The sequence below is a fragment of the Sus scrofa genome, chromosome 3, assembly GCF_054392235.1.
Source record: "Sus scrofa isolate SSC_HxYL_T2T_F1_AM1 chromosome 3, Sscrofa_HxYL_maternal_Yorkshire_Landrace_v2.0, whole genome shotgun sequence".
Taxonomy (NCBI): Eukaryota; Metazoa; Chordata; class Mammalia; order Artiodactyla; family Suidae; genus Sus; species Sus scrofa.
Window position 1 is genome coordinate 28452400 of NC_139385.1, and position 19098 is coordinate 28471497.

Here is a 19098-nt window from a genome sequence, read left to right on the forward strand (position 1 = left end):
CAGCCCTGTAGGGTTGCTATGGCCTGGTTTTCTCTGGAGCTGCTCAAGGCCACCGAAACAGCTTGGCAGGATGGGATTAAGTGCTCAGAGATCCAGTTATTTCAGAACTGGAATCGCCGTCTTCTGGTGTCAGCAGTGTGTCCAGCCAACTGGCTAAGTTCTGCATAACAAAAGAAGGACCCTTCATTGATTAGAGGATATCCATGCCTGCCACTCTGCTAGCTGCTGGAGCTGGGGAAGGTGAGACAGACATCTTCCTGCCCAGGGAGCTGATACCTTAGTGAATGGAAAGTCGAAGAAACTTGTTCCCAAAAGAGGCCCCACCTTTGCCAAGGAACTGATAACTTAGCCATAAGAAAGTTAAGTCTGTTTGGGCCCTAGAATCAGGCAAACCTGGATTGAATTTTTGTTCATCATTTTCTAACTCCGTGGCTGAGCAGGTTTCTTCATCTGTAAAATGGGATAATGGTACCAGCCTCAGCTATTCTGAGGATGACAGGAAAGGGATGCTTGGAAAACGCTCAGCATGGTGTCTGGCCCACAGGAAGTTCTTAAAAACAAGAGAATTGGGGCAGCTATTACTATTATTGCTATTATTTAGCAGCTGTGGGAATCCTTGTAAGATATAGCAGATAAAAAAACTTAAAACATTATAGATCTTTTTGTTGCTTTGTCTTGATTGAGGGTTTAGAATGTTATCTAACCTTGTGGAGGTTTTTTCCTCCCTTTCTTTGGAAAAGCCAGTGACTTAGCAGCAGAGGAGGAAGGGGAGAGCTGGATTCTGCGCAGTGATTTGGAGTCCTGCGTGCCTCTAGGTTCAGTCTTCTGTTGAGGTCTGAGCACCTTTTAGGTATCAAGCTAGACCTTGTAGTGAACTGAAACTTCATGAAATTTGAATGGTATAGAATTTTTTTTTTTTTTTCGGTCTTTTTAGGGCTGCATGCGAGGCATATGGAGGTTCCCAGGCTAGGGTTCTAATTGGAGCTGAAGCTGCTGGCCTACACCCCATGGCAACTCTGGATCCGAGCCGCATCTACAACCTACACCACAGCTCACGGCAGCACTGGATCCTTAACCCACTGAGCAAGGCCAGGGATCGAACCTGTGTCCTCATGGATGCTACTCAGATTCTTTTCCGCTGAGCCACGGAAAAGAATAGAATTATTTTAGATGAATCAGATGTCTTTAACAAGACTCAGTGAGAACCACTGTCTTGCTTATTTCACAAGTAATTATTTTGTGCCTATAGGTAAGGCCCTGTACTAAGCACTGTAGGAAAATGAGCTGCTGCCTTCCTTTTGGAATAAACTTGGAATAAACTCTTGAAGTTTAAGTGTAGTAAGGCAGGTATACCTATTTTCAAAGTAAAAGGCAGAGACTGTTATAATAAGATTAGCTACCTTGTGTTGATTTCTTAATCTTTGCTGCCATGCTACCTCCTTCAGACATTCTTTTCTTTTCTTTTCTTTTTTTTTTTTTTGATAGGCAAAAATAGATTTATTAAGATAGGACGTTTGTGAGAGATGCAAGTGAGCAGGCATGGAAGCTCTGCCCAGACACTACTTTCTAAAAATCTCATAACTATCCCACAGGGAAGGTACCAATTTCCTTATTTTATTGTTGTGGAAACTGAGGCTCGGAGAACCCAAGGACATGTAATAAGAAGGGATGGAGCTGGAGATCCCCATCCTAAAAGAGGGGCAGGCAGGATGCGGGCCTGCTGAGACCAAAGAGATGGCATCTCTGTTGTGGGGCTGGGAGATAAAATTTAGATCAGAGAAGAGTTTATGAAGGGGCATTAGAATTGGGTCTCTAAGGGTGACCAGCATTTTGAGAGACGGAACGCAGGGAAAGAGCTTTGAGGAGGAAGAAGGAGGGGCCTGTGGAGATGGATGATGGGATTCCTTCTTCCTTTTTTCACTTAGGATGGAGTTGGTGGGCAGGAAGGTGGGGGATTGAGTTCTGTCCATGGAATGTGGTTGAGCTGGGAGACACACGACCTCCATGTGACATAAATGTGACTGATGGCAGGAAGTTAGTCTAGGTGACTGTGAAGTCTTAAGTAATCAGAAAGGAGGAGAATTAATGGGAACTGGAGTAGTGGGAGGAGGTTTGGGGGAGGAGATGGAAATTCAGAATGGTCTTGAAGAATGGATACGATTTTAGAGGAATGGTATCAGAGGTATGGCCCTAAGAATTACTCATTTGCAGAGCCTGAAAGAGCTTTTCTGTCAGGACCAGTAAGATTTTTTTTTTTTAATTTAATTTGTGGCTTTCTTTCTTTCTTTTTTTTCCTTTGGCTTTTTGCCTTTTCTGGGGCCACTCCTGAGGCATATGGAGGTTCCCAGGCTAGGGGTCTAATCAGAGCTGTAGCTGCCGGTCTACACCACAGCCATAGCAACACGTGATCTGAGCCGCGTCTGCAACATAACCACAGATCACAGCAACACTGGATCCTTAACCCACTGAGCAAGGCCAGGGATGGAACCCACAACCTCATGGTTCCTAGTCAGATTCGTTAACCACTGAACCATGACGGGAACTCCTATTTAATTTGTTTTATTTTTTAAATGATTCCTGTTTTTTTCCATTATAGCTAGTTTACAGTGTTCTGACAATTTTCTTTTCTTTTTTTAAAATTATTCAATGAATTTATGACATTTATAGTTGTACAGTGATCATCACAATCCAATTTTATAGGATTTCCATCCCACAACCCCAGAGCATCCCCCCACCCTCCAAACTGTCTCCTTTGGAGACCATAAGTTTTTCAAATTCTGTGAGTCAGTATCTGTTCTGCAAAAAAGTTCATTCTGTCCTTTTTTCAGATTCCATATGTCAGTGAAAGCATTCGATGTTGATGTCTCATTGTCTGACGGACGTCACTTAGCATGATAATTTCTAGGTCCATCCATGTTGCTAAAAATGCCGGTATTTCGTTCCTTTTAATGGCTGAGTAATATTCCATTGTGTCTGTGTACCACACCTTCTTGATCCCCTCCTCTGTCGATGGACATTTAGGTTGTTTCCATGTCTTGGCTATTGCACATAGTGCTGCAGTGAACATCGGAGTACATGTGTCTTTGCGAGTCATGGTTTTCTCTGGATAGGACCAGTAAGATATTTTTTAAAAAATTTTGTTATAGTTGCTTTACAATGTTCTGTCAATTTCTGCTGTACAGCAAAGTGACCCAGCACATTCTCACATTATCGTCCATCATGTTCCATCACAGGTGACTAGATACAGTTCCCTGTGCTATACAGCCAGATCTCATTGCTCCCCACTCCAAATACTATAGTTTGCATCTACTAAAGGACCAGTAAGATATTTCATTGGAGGGGCATGTAGACTGGGACATGGCTGGACAGTGGGGAGTAGGGGAAGTGTCATGAAAGGGCAGGACGAAGCGTCTCAGCAACTGCTTTGTGAGAATGAGGACTGGTGCAGTCTGGGGGCAGGGCATGTGGAGTGGGCATCCTTGTGGGGTTGCTAGACAAGGATTCTAGGCAGCAGTAGTGGAAGGAGAGGAAAAATCTGCTACCATTTAGCATCAGGAAATAGACATACAACCCCTTATTCCAGGAAGGTCCAGGACTGCCCCTCCCCTCAGTGGAGCATGGTCTCACATTAGGACTTCTGATAATCCCCCTTTCTCCAGGTATCTCCTGCCCCTGGCTGTGCCCTGATACCCTTCATGCTCAGTGTCCTCAGATTTCATCCAAATCTGAATGTTCCAGTTGAGGAGAGGGGAACCTTAGCATGACTGGATCTGGGTTCCTGGAGCATCTGTAAGGGAGCAGAGGGAAATGGTATTTTGAGGACCGAAGGCAAGGAAGTCCTCTTGTCAGACTGGATAAACCTCTGTACGTGGAGAAGCTTCTTGCATGGGATGGTCAGAGGATTCAGTAAGTGGAGGCTCAGATTTAAGGCTGTTACTTTGAGGATGCGGTGGGATGACCAGGTAGAGCCACCTGGAGCCTCGTGGCATGCTCCAGTCTTCCTGTCGCCTAGCTAAGAGACCTAGGGGTGCTGGCCCGTGCCCATCCTCACTGCAAGGCCAAGGTGGGGGAGTCCTGGCATGGGTCCCGAGAAGGTGCGCGTTGGCCAGCCCTGCGCTGGGAATGGAGCCCCTTTCAGGACAGTAGCTCGTTCACCGGTTTGCTTATTCATTCGATCAGCAAACATTCCCTGAGGCTGCATCTTGGGTCAGGCACTGTGCCTGACAGTGGTGAGTAGCAAGGTCCCTGCCCCTTTCAGTGATCTGCCCGCCGGGTCTTATGCCCTAGAGGTGCGATGTCATAGCCCTTGGCTGTCTTATTTTTGGGTGGCAGGGGTGGGGGTGGGGGAGTGGGTTGGGGAGAGAGGTGTATGTTCCTCTTTATTATACTTTTTACTTTTTTTCTTTTACTTTGTACAGCCTTATCTGTGATACATAGAAGTTCCCGAGGCCAGGGGTTGAATTGGAGCTACAGCTGAGGCCTATGCCACAGCCACGGCTGTACCAGATCCAAGCCACAGCTTGCTGCAATGCTCATCCTTAACCCCACTGAAGAAGGCTAAGGATCAAATCTGCAACCTCACAGAGACAACGTTAGGTTAAACCTGCTGAACCACAATGGGAACTCCTATACTTTCTTTTTTTGTTTTTTTTTTTTTAGGGCTGCCATGGCATATGGTGGTTCCCAGGCTAGGGCTTGAATTGGAGCTATAGTTGCCAGCCTCCACCACAGATGCAACAATACTAGATCCAAGCCAAATCTATGACCTACACCCTAGCGCACGACAATGCCAGATCCTGAACCCACTGAGTGAGGCCAGGGATCGAACCCCCAACCTCATGGTTCCTAGTCGGATTCTTTTCCCTTGTTTCATGATGGGAATTCCGCCTATACTTTCTCTAATTCAAATTTTAAATTTCTCTGACAGATAAAGCCACAGACCCAAGCATGTCGGAACAGGATTGGTCAGCTATCCAGAACTTCTGTGACCAAGTGAACACCGACCCTAATGGGTAAGGTGACTGCACACACGCTCGACTCTGGGGACACCTCAGACTGTGTGTACCTTTGTTTCTCTGGATTGTTGTACATGGCCAGGCTTTGTTACCTCCTTTTTTTCCCTTCTCATAATCTACCGAGAACATTCTTTTTTTATTTTTCTATTTTTAATTTTTTTTTGTCTTTTTGCCATTTCTAGGGCCGCTTCTGCAGCATATGGAGGTTCCCAGGCTAGGGGTCTCATCGGAGCCATAGCTACCGGCCTAACCCAGATCCACAGCCACGCAGGATCTGAGCCACGTCTGCAACCTACACCACAGCTCACGGCAATGCTGGATCCTTAACCCACTGAGCAAGTCCAGGGATCAAACCCACAACCTCATGGTTCCTCATTGGATTCGTTAACCACTGTGCCACGATGGGAACTCCCCGAGAACATTATTTTTCTAGAAACAGAAAATTCATATAAAATGCATTAAGTAATAAAAAAAAAAGAAAGAAAAGTCATGCGGTTTTCTAAAAAACTCCAGACTGGTCAGTTTGTAACAGGCAGTTATTTGAAGCATTTAAAATAGTGTTCCAGGAGTTCCTGTCGTGGCGCAGTGGTTAACGAATCTGACTAGGAACCATGAGGTTGCGGGTTCAATCCCTGCCCTTGCTCAGTGGGTTAACGATCCGGCGTTGCCATGAACTGTGGTATAGGTAGCAGACGCAGCTCGGATCCCGCGTTGCTGTGGCTCTGGCGTAGGCAGGCAGCTACAGCTCCGATTCGACCCCTAGCCTGGGAACCTCCATATGCCGTGGGAGCGGCCCAAGAAATAGCAAAAAGACAAAAAAAAAAAAAAAAATAGTGTTCCAAAACATGACTGCTGAGGAGACCTGTGAATGTTAGGGGTAGGATGTGGCAGCAGTGTGGAAGATCAGTGTGTTCTCCATAACTTACATGTGAGTTTTCTTTCTTTTTTTTTTTTTTTTTTCCATTTCTGGGGCTGCTCCTGCGGCACATGGAGGTTCCCAGGCTAGGGGTCGAATCGGAGCTGTAGCCGCCAGCCTACACCACAGCCACCACAACTCAGGATCTGAGCCTTGTCTGTGACCTACACCGCAGCTCATGGCAACGCCGGATCCTTCACCCACTGAGTGAGGCCAGGGATCGAACCCGCATCGTCAGGGCTCCTCATCAGATTCCGTTAACCAGTGCGCCACGATGGGAACTCCCTAAATGTGATTTTTCTTAAGAAAAAGCCGAAAAGGGGTAAGATTTTGTTGAATTTGGTTTCCCAAGTATCTGGATAGGAACTTCAGAAACGAGACACTCATCCAGCTGTTCTAGCTGCGTGTTGCTTGATATTGGGCATTTTTTTGTTTGTTTGTTTTTGTTTTATTACCCAGTGAATTTATCACACCCGTAGTTGTGCAATGATCATCACAATCCACTTTCACAGGAGTTCCATCCCACACCCCAAGCAGATGTTGGGCCTTTTGACACAAGGGAAAAGTGCGATGACATCTTCCGCTCCAGCGTTGACTGGGTTATATGACAGGCTGGCCAGCTGCTCACATGCAGGGCTAGGGGTCGTGGGGCCGGGTTGGCTGGGGAGAGGACGGCGTGCCCTGCAACTGGTAGCTCCGGAAGATGGGGCTGGGAGCCGCCTCCTTCATGGCCACGTGCAGTCACTTCTCCCCGCTGCTCTGGGAGCCAGGCTCCCGGAGGAGAGGGGTCTTCGACAGCGGACCCGCTGGTGTGTTCCTCTCGGCCCTGAGCCCAGGTGTCTTTGTCTTCCCTCAGCCCAACCCACACGCCCTGGCTGCTGGCCCACAAGATCCAGTCTCCACAAGAGAAAGAAGCTCTTTATGCCTTAACGGTGAGTGTGGCTTGCTGCATTGCCTGAGTTCTCGTGTCCCCGCAGGGGAGCCTCGAGAGGTTCACCTTCACTGCCCTTGAGGACAGCAGGCTGGGGGCGTTCTGGGCACAGATTGCCTGCTTCCTAGATCTGTTTCTAGAGAGTAGCATTGGGCCCTCTTGGTGAGAAGGAAAGGAAGGCTTTTTAGACAGGGCTGGCAAGGTCAGGTGCCCACAGGGCCCGACGGGTAACAGAAGTGAGTGAGTTGCTGGGTGGGGACCAAAGACCTGGAGAGCCTGGGCCCAGTCTCAAGAGAGCAGCTGCAGTGCAGGACCAGCTGGCTCTTGCCAGGTGTGAGTTTGGGCCCAGTGTTGCTAGAATATCCTGTTGTTTAAGAGAAACCAGAAATCTAGACTTCCATATAAATTCTCCGAATTTTTCGGTGTCAGTGACTAATTTGAAATGGTGTTTTTTGTTTTTTTTTTTTTTGTTCTGTTTTGTTTTGCTTTTTAGGGCTGCATGTGTGGCATATGGAAGTTCCCGGGCTTGGGGCCAAATTGGAGCTGCAGCTGCCAGCCTACGCCAAAGCCACAGCAATGCCAAATCCAAGTCACGTCTGCGACCTACACCACAGCTCACAGCAGCGCTGGATCCTTGACCCGCTGAACGAGGCCAGGGATCAAACCCGCAACCTCGTGGTTCCTGGTCGGATTCGTTTCGTCTGTACTATGATGGGAACTCCAACACCAGATTCTTAACCCACTGAGCGAGGCCAAGGATCAAACTCCCATCCTCAGGGATGCTTGTCGGATTTGTTACCACTGAGCCACAATGGGAACCCTAATTTGAAATGTTAAACAATAATGTGGACCAAACTTGGGACCTTATAGGCCCCTTGTCACTTGAGTGCCAGCAGGTAACCCGTGGTTTTAATAGTTCTTGGGTATTACATGTCTGATTTCTGCCTCCAAGGAGAAAGGAGGAAGTGATTCTTTGACCAGATTCACCTGCCCAAAGGGTTGTCTTAAGAGATGGGATGATGGAGTGACCATCGTGGCTCAGCGGTTAACGAACCCAACTAGTATCCATGAGGACTCGGGTTCGATCCCTGGCCTTGCTCAGTGGGTTAAGGATCTGGTGTTGCCATGAGCTGTGGTGTAGGTCACAGACACGCTCAGATCTGGTGTTACTGTGGCTGTGGCGTAGGCCAGAGGCTACAGCTCCAGTTCGAGCCTTAGCTTGGGAACCTCCATATGCCATGGATGCGGCCCTAAAAAGACAAAAAAAAAAAAAAAAAATGTGGGCTGACCTTGAGTACCCGACTTGGGCACAAACCTGTCAGTTACCACAAGAGCCAATAAGCACTCTTTTTTTTTTTTTTTTTTTTTTTTGTCTTTTGTCTTTTGTTGTTGTTGTTGCTATTTCTTGGGCCGCTCCCGCGGCATATGGAGGTTCCCAGGCTAGGGGTCGAATCGGAGCTGTAGCCACCGGCCTATGCCAGATCCACAGCAACGCGGGATCCGAGCCACGTCTGCAACCTACACCACAGCTCACGGCAACGCCGGATCGTTAACCCACTGAGCAAGGGCAGGGACCGAACCCGCAACCTCATGGTTCCTAGTCGGATTCGTTAACCACTGCGCCACGACGGGAACTCCAATAAGCACTCTTAATCTGAAAGTGTCACCCTTTCTTCCAAATTTCAGTGTCCTCATAATCTTAAGCCATGGTTCCAGTAAATACTTACCAGAGTTGAGATGAGCCCTGGAGCTAGTGGTTTCCATGTGTCATGGGCGGGGGGTCCTGTGTCTCTGCAGGTCCTGGAGATGTGTGTGAACCACTGTGGGGAGAAGTTCCACAGCGAGGTGGCCAAATTCCGCTTCCTGAATGAGCTCATCAAAGTGTTGTCCCCGAAGGTGAGTGCCCAGGGCCGGCCCTGCTCCCTGCGCCGCTCGCCCGCCAGCTTCCAGGCTCCCGTCTCCCTTCTTGGTCCAGAGATGGGTCTGCTTGGGGCAGAAGCTGCCCACCTGTCGCAGGGGTGTGAGAGCTGAGAGGTGCATTCTTTCGTCTCCAAAACACAGCCCCCCCAAAATTGAAAAAATAGTAAATCAATAAAAAATGAAAATAACCTTGTAAATGGGTGGCCTGAAGGGGATGAGGCACTCTAGCTGGTGGGCACAGGTTTCCTTGAAGAGACAGCAGGAGATATCGGGTGTAGCTTTCAGTTTCCTTCTTTCCTTGTCCTCTGTACCTTTCCTCCTGGCTCCTGTCACAGTGGCATCATTCTTGAGTGACCGATGTTAATGGGATCTTCCTTTACTACTTCCCAGCAATTCTCTGACACCAACTGTCTGTCCTTTTTTTTTTTTTTTTGGCCACCCTCATGGCACATGGAAGTCCCTGGGTAAGTGATCGAACCTATGCCACAGCAGTAACCAGAGCCATGGCAGTGACAATGCCAGATCCTTAAGCCACTAAGCCACCAGGAAGCTCCTTTGTGGCCTCTGTTTTAATTCATTTCTGACAATAACTACCCCAAAGTTAGGACAGACCCCCACAGGTTAAGAGCTCAGTCCTAACTAAACTATGTCTACTTTAGACATCAGCCTCGAGCTTTGGATACGGCCATGCTGCTTGCACATCTGCCGAATCAGCTACAAGTTGAGCCTTTTCTCTGACACCCTGTGCCAGATTCCTTAGTTCACTACAAAGAGTCACAGAGAACAGGAAAGCACTGTATCTTTTTTTTTTTTTTTTTTAGGGCTGCAGCATATGGAAGTTCCCAGGCTAGGGGCTGAATCAGAGCTGCAGCTGCCGGCCTACACCACAGCCACAGCCATGCCAGATCTGGCCTCATCTGTGACCTACACCACAGCTCACGGCAACACTAGATCCTTAACTCACAGGGCGAGGCCAGGGATGGAACCCAAATCCTCATGGATAGTAGATTAGTTTCCTCTTTGCCACAATGAGAGCTCCTGTTTGTTTGTTTTTGGGTTTTTTGGTTTTTGTTTGCTTTTCAGGGCGGCATTTTCAGCATATGGAAATTCCCAGGCTAGGGATCCAATTGGAGCTGCAGCTGCCGGCGGACACCACAGCCACAGCAGATCTGAGCCGCTTTCGAGACCTATACCATAGCTCGCAGATCCTTAACCCACTGAGCAAGGCCAGGGATTGAAGCCACATCCTCGTGGATACTAATTGGGTATCCACGAACTGCTGAATTTGCTTAATCTGCTGAACTGCAGCAAGAACTCCCTGGACCTCACTGTTCTAGCGTTTTTATTGCTAATTATGTGGGCACGATTGGTTTAATCTCCGGCCATGTGCTTGAACGTAGTGTCTAGCCTCCCTCTTCTCTTGGGGGCATTGGGATGAGAATAAAAGTTCCACCCCTCTAATCACGTGGTCAGCCCCTCCCTTGAAACTGAATGCCCAGCAGGAGTGGTTAGTGTAAACTCTGCTATGGTCCATGGGGGCTCCCTGTGAATGACAAAAGATGTTGCTGTCACTCAGGCAGTTCCCAGGGTCTTTGAAATTTTGGGTCAGGAACTGAGGACAAAGATCAAATATATGGTCTCTAAAAATTTTTTCATAATCCTTTTATTTAATCTTAAGGATCTTAAAGAAATAATTATTCAGGAGTTCCTGTCGTGGCCCAGTGGAAAGGAATCCGACTAGTATCCATGGGGATGCAGGTTCAATCCCTGGCCTCGCTCAGTGGGTTAAGGATCCCTGATGCCATGAGCTGTGGTGTAGGTCACAGATGCGGCTCAGATCCCGAGCTGCTGTGGCTGTGGTGTAGGCCAGCGGCTGGGTACAGCTCCGGTCTGACCCCTTGCCTGGGAACCTCCATATGCTGCAGGTGTGGCCCTACCATAAAAAGGAAATGATTCAGAATATTTGAGTTTCAGTCATTCCTTTCACTGCACCTTATTTTCATTCCCAACATGTTTTTTGATTCTACACTTGCTCGAGTCAAAAAATGAGTGTCCCCAGTGGTTCTAACGCAGGGGAGTAAATGGTGGGATTTAATTTCACTGGCTTTGGAGGTCGACTCCTTGAAACCCAGAAAGAGTGCTGGGATTGGGTGCCACGTAGTTGGGCCTCTCTCGGTGCCTCAGCGCCCACCCAGCCTTGGGCAGCTCACTTCCCTGGGCCTCCGCAGCCGTCTCTATAGTGATAAGTGTGGGCTGGGCCGTCTCCTAGTCCCTTCCAGCACTATAATTCTTTCCTTTCTGTCTTCAGTACCTGGGCTCCTGGACCACAGAAAAAGTTAAAGGAAGAATCATTGAAATACTCTACAGTTGGACCGTCTGGTTTCCTGAAGACATCAAGATCCGGGATGCTTATCAGATGCTGAAGAAGCAAGGTCCGGCTACCGTGACCCACGTCGCATTCCTTTCTCACAGTAGCTGGTCCTTCTTGCTTTATTGTACGCTTTGGCATTGGGGTGTGGGGGGGTGAGAGCTGGAGATCTTCTGTAATCCTGCCCCACCCCAGCTCAGCTCTGGGCCCAGTTCATGTCCCTGCCCCTTCCCCCAGGGACGGAGGCTTTTCTTGCCTGTTCTTTTTTTCTAGCGGTAGTAGGATTTCACCACTGCTCTGAGGATAACCATTTTGTGGGTCCTTTCCCCAGCAGTGTGAGGCGTCCCTTCTGGGGAGAGGATCTCAGTGGGACATCCGGCTTTTCCCGCTCTCTTTTTGTAAAGCCCTTGGAGGATGAGCCGAGTCCTCTGGTGTTGGTGGGCGCCCCAAACTGTGTCCTGGATGGAAGCTGGGAGCCCACATTCCTTTTGGAGGAACCTGGGTTCAGGATGAACTATTTTCTTCCCCTGTTGCATGCACTCTTGTAACATTTTTAGAATCATCGGGGATCCTATAGTAATTTCTGGCCCTGGGAGGTTATGCACCTGCAGAAAATGATCCGTATTTTTATGGCGTAAGGCCCACAGACTGCTAGCCTTAGGGTCTGCTTCTGCCCTGATTTAGGTGACTCTGACGTCCTGCTCTTTGTGCCAATTCTGTGGATTCTCCCGAGGGAAGATGCAGAGCCTTGATCATATTCTGGGTGTGTCCCTTGAAGGTTGTTGACAGTGTTTTCCAGGAGGGACCTTGGGATCCAGGGACTTTAGAGTGGATCCTGCTGAATCTACTTTACAGTGGAAACCTACATCAGTATGTTAACTTTATGAATTGCATGTTTTAGGAATCATAAAGCAAGACCCTAAACTACCAGTGGATAAGATCTTGCCCCCACCTTCTCCCTGGCCCAAGAGTTCCATCTTTGATGCTGACGAAGAAAAGTCCAAGGTGAGACGCTTCTTTCTCACTGCCCTTAGTGGCTGACCTGGAGTCTGACCAGAGCCCTTCTTTTAGGGACTCCCCTGGTCCCCACACCAAAGTGTGGGAGGGTGTGGGGAGGGGGGTTGTGTGTCCTCTCTGGAGCAGGCTCTCACGAGTGAGGGGGTGTAAGGTCTGGATGCTTTCTTCCCGCGAAGGCCGAGTCATAAGGGCCCCGTTCTTTGTATCTTCCACGTTCTCTGTTGAGTGTCTGAGGGGAAGAAGGTACGAAGGGGTAACGCAGGTGGGGAATGTGGGTTGGGTGGTCGGTCACAGTGTGTGGTGATGGGGGAGAATAGCGGGGAGCAAAGAATTGCTCGTGTGTTGGCTCAGATCTTTTTAGTGTCAGTGAACCTGATCTCACCCGTTTTCCTTCCATGACTGCCTCCTCGAATCCTTGCTTTTCAGACACCAGTAAGAAGAGGGAAGGGAAAAAGCAAGGTGGGGAGTTCCCGTCGTGGCTCAGCGGTAATGAGCCTGACTAGTATCCATGAGGACGCAGGTTCGATCCCTGGCCTCACTCTATAGGTTAAGGATCCAGCATTGCCATGATCCCACATTGCTGCAGCTGTGGTGCAGGCCAGCAGCTGTAGCTCCAGTTCGACCCGTAACCCAGGAACTTCCATATGCTGCGGGTGCAGCCCTAAAAAGACAAAAAAAAAAAAGAAAGAAAGAAAAAGCAAAGTGGTCTGAACCTACCAAGACCCCGGGATAATGCTGGGGTGCCACTGAGAGGTGGCAGTGCTCCTGATCATTGCAGCCTTTGGTCTCTCACAGAGTCAGATGAGTGGTACCAGGAAGAATCCAGTTGGAGCACGCGTCTCCTTTGGTCCCCTGTGCTTTTCAGCCATCCCTTTCAGCTGTACCCTTCCCTGAGATCCAGGTGCTGGCTGTGGGCAGAACCAGCAGGGTTGGGCTAGGTTCTGGGCAGCCCTTCCCTCTGGCTCCTCTCGTAGGGGTGCCTGACCCCTGTGGGGGCAGGGTGGGGAGTTGGGGAGGGGATGTGGCACGACTTCTGAGACAGAAAGTCCTGGGTCTCCTCAGGCGGCTGCTTAGACCCTGAGGCTCCGTGTCTCCATCTTTCCTGACATCATCCAACAAAGATGGAGCGACTCCTGTGTGCCAGGCATTCTGGCATCGGGAATACAGTGGACGAGATTGCCAAGGTCTGTCGCGTCCGAGTGTGCAGTCCAAGACAGCCTCAGCGCTATTGATGTGTTGGGCCAGTGAACTTTCTTTCTTTTTTTTTTTGTCTTTTTAGCTATTTCTTGGGCCACTCCCGCGGCATATGGAGGTTCCCAGGCTAGGGGTCGAATCGGAGTTGTAGCTGCCAGGCCTACGCCAGAGCCACAGCAACGTGGGATCCGAGCCGCGTCTGCAACCTACACCATAGCTCATGGCAACACCGGCTCCTTAACCCACTGAGTGAGGCCAGGGATCGAACCTGCGTCCTCATGGATATTAGTGGAGTTCCTTCACCACTGAGCCACGACGGGAACTCCCCAGTGACCTTTCTTACTGGGGGATGTTCTGCATTGTAGGATTACGGTTACTCCTGGCCTCCGCCCACTAGATGCCCGTAGCACCTACTCCCCTAACCCTGCCCCCTGCGTGGTGACAACCAAAAATATCCGTGGGACTTTGCCAGATGCCCTCATTGAAAACTGGTGGTCTCTGGGGATGGTCACAATACCTAGGTTATTGTGAGGGTTTGTCAAGGTAACGCATATGAAACGTGAGATCTGTTTGTAGTGTTCATTCCACCATTGCTGGGGCTGTCACCTTGGGCCATTTGACCCAGAGGGAGGTGGTTTCACCAAGTCTTGTTCCCTCTTCAGCTTCTGACAAGGCTTCTGAAAAGCAACCACCCTGAGGATCTTCAGGCTGCAAACCGGCTGATCAAGAATTTGGTCAAGGAGGTGGGTATTTTCCAGGGGGTTCTGCAGAACCGGCATTTGACAGGGGACAGCAGGGCACAGCATTTGACAGCACTGGATGGCATCTGGGGGTGTGCTCGAGGGTGTGGGTGCACCATCGGCTGGGAGAAGGGACGGCCCCCTAGCCCTGAATCGGGCCCAGCCTTGGACTCCCCGAAGGGCGGCAAGGTGGTGGCCGTGCTGCTGTGCGCGTCCCATGTCCTCTGTCCAGGAGCTCAAGGCATTCCACTGACACCAGTTTCTGTCCCAGTGGCCAGTATGGTGTAGACAGCGTCCCGGTTTGGGAATCTTTTTGTACCTGGTGGAACAGAGGAGTGGATCCCAGATCCCCAGACGGGCTTGTCTGTCCCAGGAATTCCAGGCTTTGAGCATTGTCTTCCTCCACCAAGGGAGCACAGTGTCCGCTTGGAGTTTGGGGGGGCCTCCCTGAGCCCTCTACCGTGCAGTGCCCCCTTCCCGGCTCTCGTGGAGGCTCTATCCAGGGTGTCTGCTCCCTCACCTCCATCCTCTGTCTCCCAAAAGGAACAGGAGAAATCAGAAAAGGTGTCCAAGAGGGTGAGTGCCGTGGAGGAAGTACGGAGCCACGTGAAGGTGCTGCAGGAAATGCTGAGCAGGTACCGCAGGCCAGGCCAGGCCCCGCCCGACCAGGAGGCCTTGCAGGTGTGCTTCTTCTTCTTTTTTTTTGGTCTTTTTGCCATTTCTAGGGCCGCACCTGTAGAGGTTCCCAGGCTAGGGGTCCCATCGGAGCTGTAGCCGCCAGCCTACGCCACAGCCACAGCAGCGCCAGATCCGAGCCGCGTCTGCAACCTACACCACAGCTCACGGCAACACCAGATCCTTCACCCACTGAGCAAGGCCAGGGATCGAACCTGCAACCTCATGGTTCCCAGTCGGATTCGCTAACCACTGAGCCATGACGGGAACTCCCAGGTGCGCTTCTTAAAGATAAGTTCAGCAGCACTGAGTGTCGCCAACGCACTAGAAGTCCTCATGTGTCCAAAGTGTGTGATGGTTTAATGAGATGCCACCACACCATCGAAGTGTAGACATGTGCCTCATCCCCCAGAGCTTCCTCGTTCCCTCCAGGCCTCCCTGTTTCTGTCCCTGCCTTTCTCTCTATCCCCAAGCAGCGGCTGGTTTGTCTTCTGTGCTGGCCAGTTTATACTCCCTAGATTATTCTATAAATGGGATCACACAGTGTTAACTCTTCTTTTCTTTGGTCCGGCGTCTCCCCCTTGGCATAAATATTTGAGCTCCATTCGTGCTGCGTATCAGGAGTTTGCTCCTTTGTATTGCTGAGTGGTAACCTGTGGTGTGTGTGCACCACATGTGTAGCCATTCATCTCTTGATGGAAATGTGGGTTGTTTCCAGCTCTGGGTGACTGTGAATTAAGCTGCGATAAACAATGACGTGCAGCATTTTGTATATATACCTCTTCCCTTCTCTTGGGTAAACGCCTCCATGCAAGATTGCTGCGTCACAGGGTCTGGGTGCTGTTAGCTTTCTCAGAAGCTGCCACAACCTATTTTCCGAAGTGATCGCATCATTTCATGTTTCTGACAGCAGGGTAGAGGGTTCTCATTTGTCCATATATACACATCTTGAGATCTTTCCTTTTTTCCTAACATACATAGTGAAAATTTGACATAAAAGCAACTATCACCTTTTTTTTTTGGCCACACCAGCGGCATGTAGAAGTTCCAGGGCCAGGGATTAAGCCTGTGCCACAGCAGCGACCTGAGCTGCTGCAGTGACATCGCTAGATGCTTAACCTGCTGCACCACGAGGAGACCCCACCATCACTACTGTCTAACTCGAACTTTTGTTTTGTTTTGGTTTTTGGTTTTTAGGGCCGCACTTGCGGCATATGGAAGTTCCTGGGCTAGGGGTCGCATTGGAGCTCCAGTTGCCAGCCTACACCACAGCCACAGCCACGCAGGATCTGAGCTGCCTCTGTGGCCTACACCACAGCTCACAGCCACTCTGGATCCTTAACCCACTGAGTGAGGCCAGGGATGGAGCCCAGGGATCCTCGGCGCATTCGTTACTGCTGAGCCATGACGGGAACTCCCTAACTAGAACATTTTCAGAGTTCTTTGCATATCCTGGATACCAGTCCCTTATCAGACAGTTTTTTCCTGTTTCCTGGGTTGTCTTTTTTTTTTTTGCTTTTCAGGGCTGCACCCTCTTAGATCCCAGGCTAGGGGTCTAATCGGAGCTATAGCTGCTGGCCTACACCATAGCCATAGCAACACCAGATCCGAGCCGAGTTTGCAACCTATATCACAGCTCATGGCAACGCTGGATCCTTTACCCACTGAGCAAGGCCAGGGATGGAACCCGCAACCTCATGGTTCCTAGTCGGATTCACTTTGGCCGCGCCATGACGGGAACTCCCTGGGTTGTCTTTTGACTGTCTCGACAGTGTCTTTTGAAGCCAAAGGTTAACATTTTGAAGTTCCTGTTGCCCTTTTTCTTTGTGCTTCTGCTTTTGGCGCCATGGCTGAGAGCGCATGTAGACGGGCAGCAGCAGCACCACCATCTCCGAGGCGCTGCGTTCCACGCTCAGTCTCGGCGTTGCGCGCTTCTGCCCCCTCCACAGCTCTGTTCATTCTCTCTCTCTGCATTTCAGTTGCTTAGACCTCTCTGCCTGGGAAAGGTGACCTTCGCGTAGCTCCTTTGTTTCTCTGTCCTTCCATGTCCCAGGGTTATCAGAAATGACCCGGCGCCTTGCCCACTTCCTGAGAGAAAGCTCTATTTGCTTTGCCTCCCGTGTCTCCCTCCTCTGTCAGTCGGCTGTGACTGGGGTTGGTGGCCGGCCTCCTGTGGCTGGAGGCGGCAGACAGCGCTCAGCAGGGTTGCCAGGCTCGGGGCAGGCAGACAGAGCAAAGCTCATCCCTGAGGTGAGCTTGCACCAGAGCCCCTCAGGAAGGTTGGGGTGTAGGGCCTTCAACAGCATGGCTCCCCCTTGCCTATGATAACCAACTCCGAGGCAGGAGAGGTAGGACAAGAAACAAAACTCCATCTTTTTTTGTTGTTGTTGTTTTGCTTTTTAGGGCCACATCTTCGGCATATGGAAATTCCCAGGCTAGGGGTCACATTGGAGCTACCGCTGCCGACCTCCACCACAGCCACAGTGACTCGGATTCGAGCCGTGTCTGTGACCTACACCACAGTTCACGGCAACGCCGGATCCCCAACCCACCGAGCAGGGCCAGGGATCGAACCCGCATCCTCTTGGATGCTAATCGGGTTTGTTCCCCACTAAGCCACAATGGAAACGCCACAACTCAATCTTTATAGTGGGTAGAGGTGACTGTGGAAACAGTGGGTAGATGGGTGTCGGCAAGTGGCTTCCTAATCCTGGACCCTGGCATCAGGCGGGTTCACTGGCCACCTTGGTGGTGCTTGTGCACCACGTTCTCCCGGCCAGGGGTGTCCTTCTTCACACCTTCACGCAAGTGAGAGCAGAGCTGAAGGTGGGCCTCTCTCTCCCTGAGCAGGTAGCTCTCAAGAGCAAAGCAGGAGGAGGCGTCTCCTTCCTGCTGCCTCTCCCAGACTCACCAGTCAGATGTGACATCTCACCAGTCCTGGGGACGGGGGCTACCGTCTGAGGGAGGCCTGCAGTGTGAAATCACTTCATTGAGCTTCCTTGCGAGGCAGGAAGCCCAAGACGCGGAATCTCTTCCCCAACAGTATGTGGAGGGTGAACTTGTACGGAGCGTGAGCTTTCCCAGGGACTCCTGCGGGATGAGGTTGAGCTCTGGGGAACCCGTGTAGGCATCGTGGGAGTACTGTAAAGGGAGTGCTGGCACCAGACAAGAGCTGGGTGGGAAGTTTAGCTGTTAGTCCTCCAGCAGGACGGTTGCTGCAGGGCCTCCCTTTGTTAGAGCACTGGTGGCGTGGCAGGCTTTAGAGAGAAAGGAGCTTGAAGAGAGAGACGCTGGATTATTTTCTGAACTAAGGTCTTTTGTCACCTTTTAAACTGTCTTAAATTTATTTTAAATTTTTTTTGCGGGGGGACTTCCCGCTGTGGCGCAGTGAAACAAATCCGACTAGGAACCATGAGGTTGCGGGTTTGATCCCTGGCCTCGCTCAGTGGGTGAAGGATCCGGCATTGCTGTGAGCTGGGGTGTAGGTTGCAGATGTGGCTCAGATCCCACGTTGCTGTGGCTGTGGTGTAGGCCGGCACTTGGAGCTCCAATTAGACCCCTGGTCTGGGAACCTCCATATGCTGCGGGCGTGACCCTAAAAAGCAAAATAAAAAATAAATAAATAAAAAAAAATTTTTTTTGGCCGCACGCATGGCATGTGAAAATTCCCAGGCCAGGGCTGCAACCTGAGAGCCACAGCAGTGACATCACCAGGTCCTTAACCTGCTGAGCCACAGGGAACTCCTTTAAACTGTTTTTTAAAAATCATAATTTAGGGAGTTCCTGCTGTGGTCTAGCAGGTTAAGGATCTGGCATTGCCACAGCCGTGGTAGAGGTCACAACTGTGGCTTGGATACAGTCCTGGCCTGGGAAATTCATACGCTATGGGCGCAGCAAAAAAAAAAAAAAAAAAAAAAATCATGCTTGTAGCACATACCTCTGAAACTGTAACTGCCCTCTTTCTTGACACCTGCAGTCATAAATTTGGGACAGGACAAGGAGAACTCCTGCACATCCAGACTCTGCTGCCTACTTGTTGGAGGCAGTCTGGCCCTGCTGCGGGGCCTGGGTGTGTGTGGTGAACAATCTCTGTTTTGTTTTGTTTTTGTTTTTTTTTTTTTTTGGTTTTTTTCTTTTTTAGGGCTGCATTCGAGACATGTGGAGGTTCCCAGGTTAGGGGTCGAATCGGAGCTACAGCTGCCGGCCTATGCTGCAGCCACAGCCACAGCAACGCAAGATCCAAGCCATGTCTTCGACCTACACCGGAGCTCATGGCAACGCTGGATCCTTAACCCACTGAACGAGGCTGGGGATCGAACTCT

General features: G+C 50.2%; 1 protein-coding gene across 3 annotated transcripts in view; it reads left to right on the plus strand.

The window, feature by feature from the left end:
- GGA2 (golgi associated, gamma adaptin ear containing, ARF binding protein 2) overlaps positions 1–19098 on the plus strand; it is a 38178-nt gene that overhangs the window by 5317 nt on the left and 13763 nt on the right. For 2 of the 3 annotated variants that reach the window (XM_005656770.4, XM_005656769.4), the window contains exons 2-8: positions 4928–5012; positions 6788–6863; positions 8660–8758; positions 11091–11214; positions 12052–12155; positions 14024–14104; positions 14645–14782. In XM_005656770.4, coding sequence (XP_005656827.3) covers positions 4928–5012; positions 6788–6863; positions 8660–8758; positions 11091–11214; positions 12052–12155; positions 14024–14104; positions 14645–14782 — 707 coding nt within the window. Of the gene's footprint in view, positions 1–4927; positions 5013–6787; positions 6864–8659; positions 8759–11090; positions 11215–12051; positions 12156–14023; positions 14105–14644; positions 14783–18885; positions 18949–19098 lie in introns of those variants that run through there. The other variant, XM_085017328.1, reaches the window with a different exon arrangement.